This window comes from Gymnoscopelus microlampas, assembly GCF_963454915.1.
Source record: "Gymnoscopelus microlampas genome assembly, chromosome: 3".
In the NCBI taxonomy this organism is placed as follows: Eukaryota; Metazoa; Chordata; class Actinopteri; order Myctophiformes; family Myctophidae; genus Gymnoscopelus; species Gymnoscopelus microlampas.
The window spans coordinates 4,674,836-4,689,835 of record NC_139940.1 but is presented as its reverse complement, the minus strand read 5'-3'; the positions used below and the strand labels follow the sequence as shown (position 1 = coordinate 4,689,835).

Here is a 15,000-nt window from a genome sequence, read left to right as displayed (position 1 = left end):
CCCATAAGAGAAGATTTTTATGGCTCTAGTCGTAAAAATGTTAATGTCAAGGACCCCCAGTTTGACATGCATTAGGCTACGGACCCCCATTTAATGGCATTTCTATCCCTGGGGCCCCAATTTATATGGTAAAATCCATTTGGTTCCATTTGTACACTCTCAGAGTTACAGACCCATAAGGGTCCATTTGGTTAATTTAGCTGGGAACCCCCTGGAACCCCCTCAAGTACCCTTGGGGGTCCCTGGACCCCACTTTAAGAACCAATGCTATAGCTGACCTTGTATTGAACTGCTTTCATGTGCTTTTTCTTCTGCAAACTTCTAATAAAGTATCCAATCAATCAATAAAAGTTGGGTGGGCCACGTGTATTTTCAGAGCATGTTTAGCCTACTTTAATGAACAATCGATCGATTGTGTTCTGGCTCGGAGACTAAACTAACATAGTGTAGGCCGTTATCACAATGAAAACTTTGCCAGTTATTTTTGGGGGCCCAATTGCAATATATCCTCACGGCCCACCAGTGAGCCCCTGCCCACATATTGGGAGTCGCTGGTATACAGGACTTAAAGGACCACTTCACCCATTTCCAGCCTGTATTGATATACTTGGGCCTATACTAATCCTCATGATGATATGGTACATTTTTGTCTACTCAGTCTGTGTCTCAGAGGAGGGCTGTGGACAGTTCAGAGACCCGCCTACCAGTGACATCATCGATGATTGGGTCAAAGTGAATAGAAACGGCAGGCTTTCTATTCCTGGAAAGTTATCATGTAGTAATAGAAGCCATTCTTCTCGCATTAATGAAAAATTAAATTAAATAACTAAAATCTTATTTGAAATGACCAAACCTGCCCACTGGTAGGCGGGTTTCTTAACTGTCCACAGCTTTCCTCTGAGACACAGACCGAATAGATGAAAATGGAACCATAATGAGCATTAGTGAGGACCAGTTAGGGACCAGTCGAAATTTACAGAAGGGGGTCCCTGGAGGAAAATAGGGGACGGTCATGCCTTTATAATGTTAGTACAAGGGAGGGTCAGCTAATTGTACTTTGAATCCAAGGGAGGGTCATGCAATTTTTAATTGATAAAACAGTCCGTTTTTTATATACCTTTTTAGTACAGTAGAACAGTGGTCAATGACCCCTCTCTATTTGAAATGATACAAAGGATTCAAATCCAGTAACAACACATGACATATAAGAGACAGACAGATATACACACTACTATACAGAACGTAATACAATCAGCTTACAGGTTACTGGTATGAAGAGTGAAAACTATGTACAAGAGAAGAAAAATCAGGGAGGGGGTGGGTTAAGACCTAGACAGGGGCACAAGTACAAGCAAGCACATGCGATTGATATGGGCACATGTCCTACTAATGATGACTCAACCAGGTAAACCGGTTCAGTTTCCCTTGAAATTCTAACTCCCATTTCTGTGGAAGTTCTTGACATCCGACTTCCAAGTAACTGACAACATTGATGCGTCATCATACATCAAATAAAAGCCTGTAGGTCCTATTTACCTTGATGTACTAAAACCTCCCTTAAATACTTTGGACTGTGTGCGTGCGTAAAACTGTCATCCTTGAGTTGAATTTCCTTTCTGTTGTCATGCACAAATATAATACAAATCTTCACTTACCTACATTACAAAATGCATGGTCAGGGATCACATGCAATACCTCCACGGACCAATAATTATGGGATTCAATGGGTTTCCCACATGTAAGTTTAGAACACTGTCCATTCTGCTACCACTACAGACACTACACTGTGCATTTAGCAAGACTGACTACAGTAATGTTCTAATAATCAATGTGGAAAGCAAAACATCGTACATATTATACGTTTTAAATGTCATGTTGTTGTATTTGATGGGGAGGGTTAGGGGTGTCAAGATAACACTAATTTCACGATACATACATGATGTTGGGCATATGATATCGATATGATACATTATTAATGTTCTTTTCTCATGTATCATCAACATTGGCCATCATCTTTAGTTGTAAAATAACAATTATAAAGCACTTTAAAAAACAATTACAGAGTGCTTTGTACACACAAATAAATACATTTGTGCAAGCACCATACAGTAAGAACTCCTATAACTTTCACTGGCAAAACAAAATAAAGAAAAGAAAAATAATTTTAAAAATATTACGATACAGTATGACATATTGACAATACCTATCGTCACATTTTAATACCATGATAGGCTATATCGTGGGACAATATATCGTGACACTCCTATAGGCGGGGAGGGTTAATGTTTTTTTTTTTTAATCACTTGGGGAGGGTCATTGATTTTTTTTTTTTAGTCAAAGGGAGGGTCATGGCATTTTAGATCAGGGCACATACATTTTCTTCAGGGGTAGGCCTACCCTTCTTTAAAAATCGACCTGTCCCTTATATGAAGATAGGTTGAAAATAGCTGAGGTCGTCCTTTAAGTGGCTTTAAGTAATGTTTTCTTGTTGTTTTAAATGCAGGCCTGAATGTACTCATTACACTGTACCGTAGTTAGCTTCCAGCTCATGTTCACCTCCGTAACAACTAAACACAACAGCACAACAGTGCAGTGTTGATTTCGTCGACTAAAACTAAGACGAAAAATGTTCGTCAACTACCTTTTTTCACTGACGAAAACTAAATAAGAACTAAGCTATGATGACTAAAACTAAGACTAAATATATTGACAATTTCGTCAACAAATAAAAACTAGACTAAAATGTTAGTGAGGGACTAGAGGAGAAGAGATCCAGTAGAACTAAAAGACTCGTAGTAGATCTACAAGCTCACACCGCGTCGCAGTGATGCGTTGTGGGCTTGTAGATCTGCTATTTTCAGCATGCAACCAAGTGTAAAATCAGCCATTACGACACCATCAAAGCACCGCCAACATACATTTTAGTCGACTATAATCTTATGATATTTAGTCGACTAAAACTAGACTAGCAGTAAAACATTTCAGATGACTAAAATATGACTGAAACTCAATGGAATTTTATTCAAAAGACTATGACTAAAACTGAATGCAATATGTGATGATGATAAATGCACAGAAACTAAATGACTGTAAAGTTATAGTGCAATGCTCATTGGTCAAACAGAAAGCCATAATCGTTGAAGGATGGGGTGGTTGGTCTTCTGTTATTATGACAATAATGACTAAAGTGGCATGATATTCTTATGAATTGAATTTAGTGTGAACACTCAGACACTGATATACTGTATACTAGATGTTCAGGCTATGCGGCCATCAAATCCAGTCCTACATTGCGCTGATCAGAGCAATGGTCACTGAGTTATGGCCATTTAAAATGTTAGACACTGCTGTAACTCTGCTGTAGTGCCCCATTATGTGTGCAATTTAGGTTTTTAGGTGTGTCATACTGTCATGGCAGATCCCTGGACAGCAATTGTGCCTTGTTTGGTGAAGATTGGAGCAACCGTGTGTCTGTGGCCCCCCGGGGGACCCTGAATGATTTAAAAGTGACCGTCCGTCCGCCCGTCCGTCCATCTACAACTACAGTAAGCAGTTTTGTGGGTGGCATGCACTAAAGCAGGGGTCTTCAACAAGGGGTCCGGGACCCCTAGGGGGTCCTCAGAGTTACCAGAGGGGGGCCGCCAAATCTTTGTGTGATATTATTTTTTTTTTTACATTAACAACTTGAACCCCAGCATCCCTTTTCTGAGGAGAACTTTAGCCAAAAATAGCCGATCTACAAGCTAACAACGCGAGAGCTTGTAGATCGGCTATTTTTGGCAAAGTGGTAAAAGTTTTTAAAAAAAATAAGTCCCTGCTTCATCTCTCCCTCAGCTATAGGGGGTCCTTGGCCTGAAAAAACGTCGGAGACCCCTAGCACTAAATAATTTCACACACACTTTTACACCTGTAAGATCTCTTCTCTGGAAACCCAAATACTATTATTACACGTTTCACTTCCTCCGTTTATTGATCTAATTAATTCACATCTAACTGATAGATATGGACCGGTATTTACTAGGGAAAATTAAAGCTATCAGACGATCTGCAAGCTCACAACACGTCGCAATGTGACATGCTGTGAGCTTGTAGATCAGCTATTTTTTGCTATTTCTGAATTTCGTGAACGCGGTTGAGTCTGTCTGCGGGTTTAAAAAAATGTGTATTAGCATTATTAGCAAGAGCTTATGTGACTAAATAACAGCTACATTGGATCCTTTGAAACGCAGGTTATTTTTTTCCCCTAGCTCCCATTTTCTTAAAAGTAGCAGTTTTTGGTTTCTACCCGACAGCAACGATGGCTTTGCTTCCATAGATTGAATCCAGGCCTCATCAGTGAAATGACCCCACGAGGCCATGCAGCTGCAACAGCGTCCAGGACTCTGTGGAACACAAAATGCATCCAGTGTAGCGTGAACATGGTGCAACTCTACAACACAACACTACAATGTTTACATTATTATCACACAGAACATGGTGCAACTCACAACACAACACTACAATGTTTACATTATTACACAGAACATGGTGCAACTCACAACACAACACTACAATGTTTACATTATCACACAGAACATGGTGCAACTCACAACACGACACTACAATGTTTACATTATCACACAGAACATGGTGCAACTCACAACACGACACTACAATGTTTACATTATCACACAGAACATGGTGCAACTCACAACACGACACTACAATGTTTACATTACGCGACGCGTTGTGAGCTTTTAGATCTGCTATTTTCAAACATTTTAGTACTTTTACTTTTGGTACTTTAAGTATATTTTGATGCCAATACTTTTGTGCTTTTAATCAAGTAACATTTTGAATTCCGGACTTTTACTTGTAACAGAGTATTTCTACATTGCAGTATTGATACTTTTACTTAAGTAAAATATCTGAGTACTCAAGTACCACAAAAACACAAATGTAGGCATTTTCTCTGGAAGAAGGAAGGAAGTAGTCCTGATCTGGATCCGGATATTCAAATATTAAAATGTACATTTGATTTGAAACTAATCCAGCGGGTGTTTTTGTGGTGTTATATAGGCCTATTGTCGGTATCAGTTTTGTTTGCGTTCGTTATTTGCTAAAAGAGTTACTTTGAGACCAGCTGTTTCATCATACAATGGAAGTCAAAGAGATGACATTTCTGGATTATAAATGTCTAATCAACTGCACAATGTAGAGAGATATGTCGCTACAGGACTAGTTACATCATAACAAGGTAAATACACAACTTAAACCTCTACCAAAGTGTCCTTGCACCCATTAAGACCTGGAACTGTGTCATGTTTTAGATTTGAGCTAAAAAGCATTATTTTACACTTTGGGCTATTCAAAAATAGCAGATCTACAAGCTCGTAGTGCGGCACCGAGTGCCGCGCTACGAGTTTGTAGATCTGCTATTTTTGAAAAATCGTGAAAATGTGTGCAAATCTTTGAATATACATATTTTTAAAGCTAACATTTCTAACTCAAATCTTTGCTTCTGGGGGGTCCCTGGAACAAAATATTTTGATGGGGGTCCGCGGCCAAATTCATATCATTTTGGGGGTCCTTGACATGAAAAAGATTGAGAACCACTGATATAGAAACATATGTTTTTTCAGAATACTGAGATTTAGGAGACATGTCGGCTTCAGGTCTCAATGGGTTAAGTAGAGTACTCAAGTAAATTTACTTAGTTACTGTCCACCACTGGCCCACACAGAAAAAAAGCCCTCTCCTCTCAACGTAGACAGATGGTAATGTGATTAATACGTATGGTTTATTCATTATATTTAGAGGCAATTAGGCAAAACCTGTGTCCTTATTTAAATTCTGCGGGCGTCTGATGGGTTTCTCCATTGTTCAATTTGTCTTTACTGTTAATTACTGAATTCTGATCATATAAATGAAGAGGGGGGGGGTGTGGGGTGTGTCCTGACCCTTTGAGTTTGTTTTGAGGTTATTATTTTATTTTCATACGCCTCTTGTTTCAGTTTGATATTTTGCTTCCACGAATGACTCGTTTCATTCCTGTGTTTAGCTGGAAGCTAGACGCATCGTTATGTTTCCACGTTGTCCGTCCGCCCGTCCGCCCACCATACAGTACAGAGCAGTGGTCCAAGTCGTACTCACATATTTTACTTAAGTAAAAGTATCAATAGCACAATGTAGAAATACTCTGGTAGTAAAAGGCTGTTATTAAAAATGTACTCAAGTAAAAGCGACGCGTTGTGAGCTTGTAGATCTGCTATTTTTAAGTTGCCGAAGTAATATATATAGGGCTGAAGTGGTTAATGTACGTTTTGTAATAACAATCGAAATCTAGAAAGTAAACTAAAGTTTGCAAATGATCGTAGTGGAGTAAAAGTACGATATTTTCCTCTGAGATGTTCCTGGAGTAGAAGTAAAAGTATTGAAAAGCACTAAGTGACGTTCCTCTTCTACCCCAGATTTGAACCCGGGTTTCCTGTCCAAGAAGTGCTGACATTTGTACCATTGAGCTAATAGAGCCCGCCTGCTTGCTCAGGGGATAAATGTAATCTTGACCATCAGGTCAAAATCCGTGTCAGATCCTGTGTCTAGGTGAGAACATGACCTTTGACTAAATCTAAATGTCTCAATAGAAGATCAGGGAGACCAAATACAACCACCCCAATTGTTGAAGTTATATTGTATTAACATACTCTATCATACATTTTATTCATTAAAACAAAGTTACACAGTGTCACTTTAAGTACAGTACTTGAGTACATGTACTTTGTAACCTTACACCACTGGTACTGCGTACTCTTTCCACCACAGATTTCTAGCTTGTCTTTTGTTTAGAAGCACGGCTGGGCAGCTTTCCTCTATAGGAACATTTGTCATTGTGACTGTCAAACACAAACAGCAAACCAACTTACACACAGAACAGGGTGGAGGGGGGGGGGGGGGGGGGGATTCACTCAAACGACCCCCAGAACACACATAGAACATAAATGCTGAACCAAAGAATGTAACGTTACACCACATATCTAACAGCAACACATTTCCCCATGGCAAATAACCCACTGACACCGGGAAAGTCTTCTAGATTTGAACCACTCTAACCATTGTTTTATACTTTGGGTATATTCAAAAATAGCAGATCTACAAGCTCATAGCGCGCCACCGAGTGGCGCGCTATGAGCTTGTAGATCTGCTATTTTTGAAAAATCGTGAAGATTTGCGCAAACATTTGAATATATAGTTTTAAAGTGAACATTTGTCAAATATTTTTGATCCAGGGACCTCCAGAAGAAGAGTTAAAAATGCTGTTTCAAGAAATATTCAAATTTTTTGCACAAATGTTTTTTTCAAAAATAGCAGATCTACAAGCTTGTATATCTGCTATTTTTGAAGAGCCTAAAGTATAAAACAATGTTTATAGCTAAAAATCTAAAATGACACAGGCGCGTTCCCGAATTGAACAGGATAATAAACGCAACAATAGAACAATAACCAATATAAGCGCGCCCCGAGGCATGCTGGGAGAATTCCCCACCTCAGCCTCAACTTGACAGCGAAATGTGTTTTATTTTTACTCTCATGTTCCGACAGTGAAGGTTTTTCATTCACTTTCAGTGTGTACACCGCAGAGTATAGTGAATCTCAACCGGCGGGGCGGGGCCCCACTGGCAGGCTCAGACTATAGGGCAGGGGTCTTCAACAGGGGGTCCGGGACCCCTAGGGGGTCCTCAGAGCTACTACAGGGGGTCCGCCAAATCTTTGTGTGATAGGGTTTAGTTTTTTTTACATTAACCACTTGAACCCTAGAATTATTTTTCTGAGGCGAACATTAGCCAAAAATAGCAGATCTATGAGAGCTTGTAGATCGGCTATTTTTGGCAAAGAGGCTGTACGTATAGAGGGAAAAAAGAGCAGACTAAGTAAAAAAAAAACTTTAATCTGAAACACAATTTGATATAATATAGAGTAGGGGGTCTCTGCTTCATCTCTCTCTCAGCTAGGGGGTCCTTGGCCTGAAAACGTTGAAGACCCCTGCTATAGGGTGTGTGTATATATATATATATATATATATATATATATATATATATATATATATATATATATATATATATAGTGGTAGCCTGGCATTGGCCAGACTGATAACGTGGATTCCCTCACATGTTCCTCCCCGGTATCAGTCTGGACTTAGTTCGGCCCATAGGGAGCGAGTATGAGAAATCAGAACATTATTTTGATGCTTTTCACTGTTGTACGGACAGCAGTTGAAACGCAGTCACTGATTGGCCCGATCATTTTCTGATTTCTCACACTCGCTAGTTAATTGGCAAAACACTAAGATTTGAAGGATAATATAACATTAATATTAAACAATTATCAATTATTAATTTAAAACCTTGAAAACTGAGTTAATTGTGATAGCGGTAAATAGGAGACACAAAGAGCCTCCTTTGTGTCTCCTACCGGAACCGCGCTGCTGGTCATCAAGTTATTGGCTTAGGAATGTGACATTAAATAAACAAAGTCTCCATGGTGTAAAAGAGTTCTTTCTGATGAGGGCTAGGTGGACAGAATGACAAACCAAATGTTTTAATAATCCAGATTTATTTTCCAATAGGTGCACAAAAATAGTTTTTTGAAAAAAAATGTAATTAAAAAAATACAAAACATTAAACTTACATGCTTTTCAAACAAACACAGTCTAGCGAATACCCTGACAGACTGAGTAAAAGGGCAGAGCTTCTCCACAGCATTATGCCCATGACTTCCCTCTCCTGTGCCTGAGACAAGACTGACTCATATAATCTACCTGCATGGCCTCTACATAGTGGCCTCAACCATCTGTCTTAAAGGACAGGTTACCTCAACACATTCACCTATACAGTACTAGTGACATCAACAAAGAAAACATTTCCCAAACTTTACAGAAATCATTATCATCCAAAAGGTAAGTATTAATCATGTTTTTAGCAACACAACTCTTTTCCTCTAGAATATACTGTATAGTACACAGAGAAATACACACTCCCGACCCCTGGCCAGTGGTATGCCCCAATTACCATACGCCTCTATATAAGGAGCACTGTGGTCATGTGGTACTCTTGTCTGATCCTCAGACCAGGAAGTGGACATGGCAAGTATGTTTGTTTGTTTGGTGATGATGATGAGCTTTAAACTGTACAGATTAATAAAGTGGTTATGTTTCAAACAAACAACTGTATCTGTGTTTGTAAAAATGAAATGAATATTGATAGAAAATGTAAGGGGGATCTGTTACAAAGGTCATGGTGAATATAATTGCAATAGTAACAAATGGGAATAGTGAATATGCTGCAACATGAAATAAGTAGTCTGATCAGAATACATATGTTAAACAGAAAATAATTAAATCATGAGAAATATAATGGAACATGTGAGGATATGAAGGTAAAGTGGGAAAGGCAGTGTCTGTCTTTACCACACATGGGGAGAGTAATCGATAGAAAAAGTCATTTTGGGGTTGAACTATACCTTTTAAGCGGCATTATTAATTAATAAAAATGCTATTTTGTCCAATCTGTATGGTAGAGTATGTTAAAGGTTTCATGACATTCAGTTTTACAACACATTAAAAGTCTTTGTCATGGTCCTTCAAACGTGTATAAAGAGTTTTAACTGAAAGTTCCACTCCAGTTAGCCATTGCAGGTGTTTTTCTCTCATATTTCTAAAGCCTTTTCAACTGCAATGAAAAAATAAATCTTTGCCTGCGGGTGTCGCTGTTGATGTATTTTGCCTGTCAATCATCGCCTCTGCCCCCCCCCCCCCCCCCCCCGAAAGGATAGGGGAGGGGCGAGGAGGAGAGTGGGCGGGATTAATTGCCTGTGACTAAACTCTCCAAGGGGCAATCACAGATTACTTTTCAGCCTAATTATTCAGAAAACCACAGAAAATCCACTGAATGTTCAAAGTTCAGTTTTTTTGGGGTGTAATTGAGGCCATAAAACCCCCCAAAAACATAAAAAAAAAGTGAAAATGAATGTCAGTATAAATCCTACAAGTAGGGTGGTTGTATTTGGTCTCCCTGCTCTTCTATAGAGACATTTAGATCCATGTGTCTAGGTGAGACATGACATGAATTTCAGCAGTTGGCTGGAGACCCGGGTTCAAATCCGTGGTGGAAGAAGGAGATTACATAGTGTAGCTTTAAAGTATACTATGTTAATTCCATTGATCCAAGCCGGAAAACAGAATGAATGTTAAAACTAGAAAATGTGCTCCTCGGAGCACAGGTCTCCGCCAGTACTGTTCCTGATTAATCCTGTCTTAAGTGTTACTTGATTAATCCTGTCTTAAGTGTTACTCCGCCATTTCTCAGCCATTTCGTGATTATTCCTGTCTTACCTCACTTCGTGATTATTCCTGTCTTACCTCACTTTGAAAGAGAAAAGAGTCTCTTTCAAAGTGACACATCTATTTATAGGCCGCTATACGTCATGCGTCTCACTAGCCAATCAGAGCACACTCTTTCAACGTATTGTCACGTGTCACGTGAGGCTTGACCAATGTTAGCTTGGCCGGGGGGGGGGGGGGCGGAAAGTGAAAACATAGTCTCCTGGCGGAGACAATAAACTGAAAATGCAAGTGGTCCTCCCATCTGACCACTTAACAGTGTTAAGTGGTCAGATGGGTGGGGCTATGCACAAACACTTTCAAGATTTTCAATGGTTGAGAGCCAATGCCTTAGTGAGAAACGACCGATTCATCGGTTTGGACGTTATTTATCGGACATTAACCACTTAGACCTGCAGCATCCGAATTCTGGGGAAACCTTTCGCAGAAAATAGCAGATGAACAAGCTTGTCGATCTGCTTTTTTCAGCTAAGATATTTAATAGAAAAAGTCACTATATAGTGTAGAGCCCTGAGGGGCTCATTAACGTTAAGTGCTTAACATTTTTATGACATCGGTATGGGAAACCACGAAGCTGAGGTGTCCTGATTTTTATAGCACCTTCCAACAAACTCAAATCAAAGTTTTTCAAATTCATTTCAAGATTTTGCACTTTTCTTTAAAGGTTTCATAACATAAATTATTTTTTTGTGCTTGTTTTTGTTGTCCCTGCCCCTCCCCTATCCTTCTCCTTTGGGGGGGGGGGGGGGGGGGGAGCAGAGGTGATGATTGACAGGCCAAATCCCTCAACAGCAACACCCGCAACTGAAAGGCTTCAGACCACAGAAAGGAAAAAAAAAATGCCATTTTTCAGTTAAAACCTTTTATTACATGTTTGAAGGACCATGATAAAGACTTTCAATGTTTCGTAAACCAGCATGTCATGTCATGAAACCTTTAAATAAAAAGCATATTTTCTGCACACCTGACAGGTGCGTAGGAGAAGACCAGACGAGGGCCTCAACGTACTGAAAGAAAAAACATCCTGCACACTGTCTTCAAATGCAAGAAAAAGATTTAATGGGAATACAACAACTATCAGACCTTCATCCGGTTATCATAAGGACTTAAGCACTTTTCTTACAAAAAAACATGTCCAAAAATGGGTAATCAGTGGTCTAGGACCCTCCAACACGGGGATCGGCATCGGACCCAAAGACGAGGCATCGGTCGGTCTGTACCATCCAGTGATGAAGAGGAGAGGTAGAACATGATGAAGAGATGGTTTTCTGGCCCCCTGCTGGGAATGGGCTGGTTAAGGAGAAGTCAAAATGATTTATTGGGAGAGAAAAAAAGGGAAATAGTGAGAGAGGGGGAGGGTGGGAGAGAGAGACAAAAAAAAAAAAAGAGAGAGAGAGAGAGAGAGAGAGAGAGATGAGGTGTCATTGGGGAATCCCTCTGTCTACTCTCTCTCTCTCTCTCCCTCTCTCTCGTCCCTTCCTCTCTGAGCTGTCCCTTTCTCTCTCTCTCCCCCCTCCCACCTGCCTCGTTTTACCACAACTAGAATAATCTCTTCTTTCTTTCTTTCTTTCTTAATGTAAATGTACACAGAAAGGTTAATGGTGTGTATTGGTCAGTCTTATATATAGTTTCTGTGTGTTTTTTGTATTAGTTTGTTTCAAGTTTATTGGTTTAGTTTAAATTTGTATTCTTTCTTTTCTCCTTTTCTGTACCCCTCTCTCTCTCTCTCTCTCTTTCTCTCTTTCTATTTTTCTCTCTCTGTGTCGTTAGTTAGCCTTCCAGTCTCTAGTGGTCAACCTGTCTTCTCCCCTCTCCTCCTCACCTCCTTTCATGTGACTTTTAATGAGCACTCCTCTCTTCTCTCCTCCGTCACTGCATGCCCCCCCCCTCTCTCTCTCTCTCTCTCTCTCTCTCTCTCTCTCTCTCTCTCTCTCTCTCTCTCTCTCTCTCTCTCTCTCTCTATGGGGCTCACTCTATCAGTTCATTTTGTGTGGAATCAGAGCAAAAACATGAGCTCAGCAGATTACATTACATAGACAAGATAGCTAGGACAGCGGTTCTCTATCCTTTTTTTAAGGCCAGCGCCCCCTATCCAAATATACAGCTCGGTGCAAGTAGTTCTATTTATACTGCTGCTTCTTCTTTCGGCTAATTCAAAAAAATTCCCATCAGGTCGCCACAGCAGATCAATATGTTTCCATCTGGTTCTGTTTTCTGCGTCTTCCTCGGTGACTCCTGCCACCTGCATGTCCTCTCTCACCGCACCCATAAACCTCCCATTTGGCCTTCCTCTTCTCGTCTTTCCCAGCAGTTCCATCTTCAGCATCCTTCTAACATGTACCCCTCTTCCCTCCTCTTCCCTCCTTCCTAACATCTACCCCTCATCCCTCCGTTTTACATGTCCAGTTTGAGACCGAGCGGTCGGATGCTGTCCGAGTTACGCCGGGGACAAAATGTGTTTTTGAGAGAGAGACAAAAAGTGTTTTATTTATTTATTTTTTATCATTTTTATCCCACAATTTTGTAACCCATATTTTTTTCACCCAGTGCCAATTGCCTATGTAATCCTGGGCGCTACTCTCCCTCTGCCAGCCTAGGGAGAGCCCAAGCTGAAACTCATGCCTCCTTCAATGCATGAGGAGCAAGCAGGCCGCTTATTATCACCCGACAGGGGGGAGTTTCCCTGGTTGGACATAGAGCGTGGAAGGAACATGTTATTCCAACCAGTTCCTTTCCCCTCCATCAGGCGCCCCGGCTGACCAGGGGGAGGCAGTATAGAGACCAGGATTACTGCATGTTTTTGTGAGGGTACCTACCCTAGGAGACACGGGGAGAACATGCAAACTCCACACGGAGTAGGCCCTTTCTCCAACCCCACCTAGAACCCAGGACCTTCTAGTTGTGAGGCGACAGCGCTACCGTGCCCCCCGATTCAGTTTTTTTTAGTGGACTGTTTGTTGTTGCTGTTGGAGTCATGGCAGCCAGTTCCCACCTGATGTTGTGTGGGAGTTCCGACTGCTCCAGACCGCACCGAATAACCGCTAGCTCACATAGCGTCTTCAGACTAGGACTCATATCTAAGATGTACAGGTCATCATCATCGAAGAAGACGATACGATCTCCCACCATGGGACAGCACATACTAGACTTGCAACCCGGGGCTTTCCCCTTGGTCTCAACCTTCATCCAGGAGGTCACTGGATTGACTTCTGACAGATCAACGAAGACCCGCTCCAAGTTCCGGCCACCACATATGTACAGCTCTCCATTGTAGGCAAAGGCTAAATTACCACAGCGTCCTGCTGAAAAACGATGTTGTGCAAAGGGTGTGCTCAGCCAGCAGTTGGTCTCTGTGTCAAACACACTGATGAATTTGTAGAAGCGCATCTTATAAAGTAGACACCAAGACACAAACATCTTCGTCCCAATGATGGTGGCGGTGACAGAGTGCATGAGTTTTGAAGCACGTGGTGGTGTGCCTCTCGTGTTAATCAAGGACAAGACCATTGTGGCGGTGTCCAACTTGTAAATGTCATTAGGCGATCCTCCATAGATATACATGACCTTCTCCAAGACACAACAGGCTGATTGGAAGGGATTCCAACCTGCAAGAACACTCCCTGAAACGTAGGGTTTGGACCAACCGTGAGTGTCGATGTCAAACGCATAAAGCTCGTTACAGTAGGGATACGTGGACCAGACGTAGATGATACGTTCTATCAGCACAGCTGTGCGGCCGCAGTGAAAGGACGGAACTTCAAGGGGACGGTCTCGTCCAGTTGTCACCGGGGGCAACTTCTTCCAGCGCAAGGACGCTGTGTTGAAGACATGCACCTCTATCTGATCCGTTCCACAGTCATGGCCCTGTCCAAAGGAGTACACCTCGTGCTCCACTGCAACAGCAGCACAACAAGATCTTCCTAACGCTCCATTTAGATGTACCGTCCAGCAGAACATTTCTCACACCGTAAAGATCAAGTTGGATTTGTAAATAATTGCTCTGTAAAAACATGGAGTACTAATGTGCTTGATGTCACTTATCGGTTCAGTGGCACAAACGCCAAGTCCGCAAAGCCAATGGGTTGTGTTGGCCAATCAAGAGAGCGGATTACAGTTGATCTCCTAATATGGAAAAGTGAATCCCCTGTTCCACCACAGCAGAGAGTCTGTTCAGCAGTGTTGACAACGCATTTACAGGGTAAGTTGTCACAGGCAGATAGACTCCTCGGTAGAAGTTGCTGAATGATGTTTTGTTTTTTTGACCTTTCATTTTAAAGGACATGGTTGTGATGACGACATTGCGATGTCGTTGCGTGATGATGTCATTACGTAGAATAGCCAATGACGTTACTCCAACTGACTGGTGACTGGAAGATGCCAACACGTCGTTAAACAAATGTACCCCGACGTCCCTATTTTGGACACGTCATTATAGGCATAAAGATCTCCCACGTTTCGCAACAACGCCGACATTTGTAGCATTGGTGGCGCCCCCTATGGGTGGAAGTGAAATGGCTTTTGGCTCATGTGTTTGGAGTGACAGGGTTTCAGTGAAAGTCCCATCTCCACCATGTTATGGTGGAGATGGGCAGTGTTGATTAGCAGTGTTGATTTTGACAGCAAAT

The 15,000-nt window shown here is 41.3% G+C and overlaps 1 protein-coding gene across 1 annotated transcript in view; it reads right to left on the bottom strand.

The window, feature by feature from the left end:
• The window catches only part of LOC311039397 (kelch domain-containing protein 3-like), a gene marked incomplete at both ends in the record, with an annotated part of 16,805 nt that extends 2,473 nt beyond the window's left edge, over positions 1-14,332 (bottom strand). The window contains one exon of the mRNA XM_084049270.1: positions 13,426-14,332. Within this exon, the coding sequence (XP_083905396.1) occupies positions 13,426-14,332 (907 nt within the window). The remainder of the gene's footprint in view (positions 1-13,425) is intronic.
• Positions 14,333-15,000: the final 668 nt, after the last annotated feature.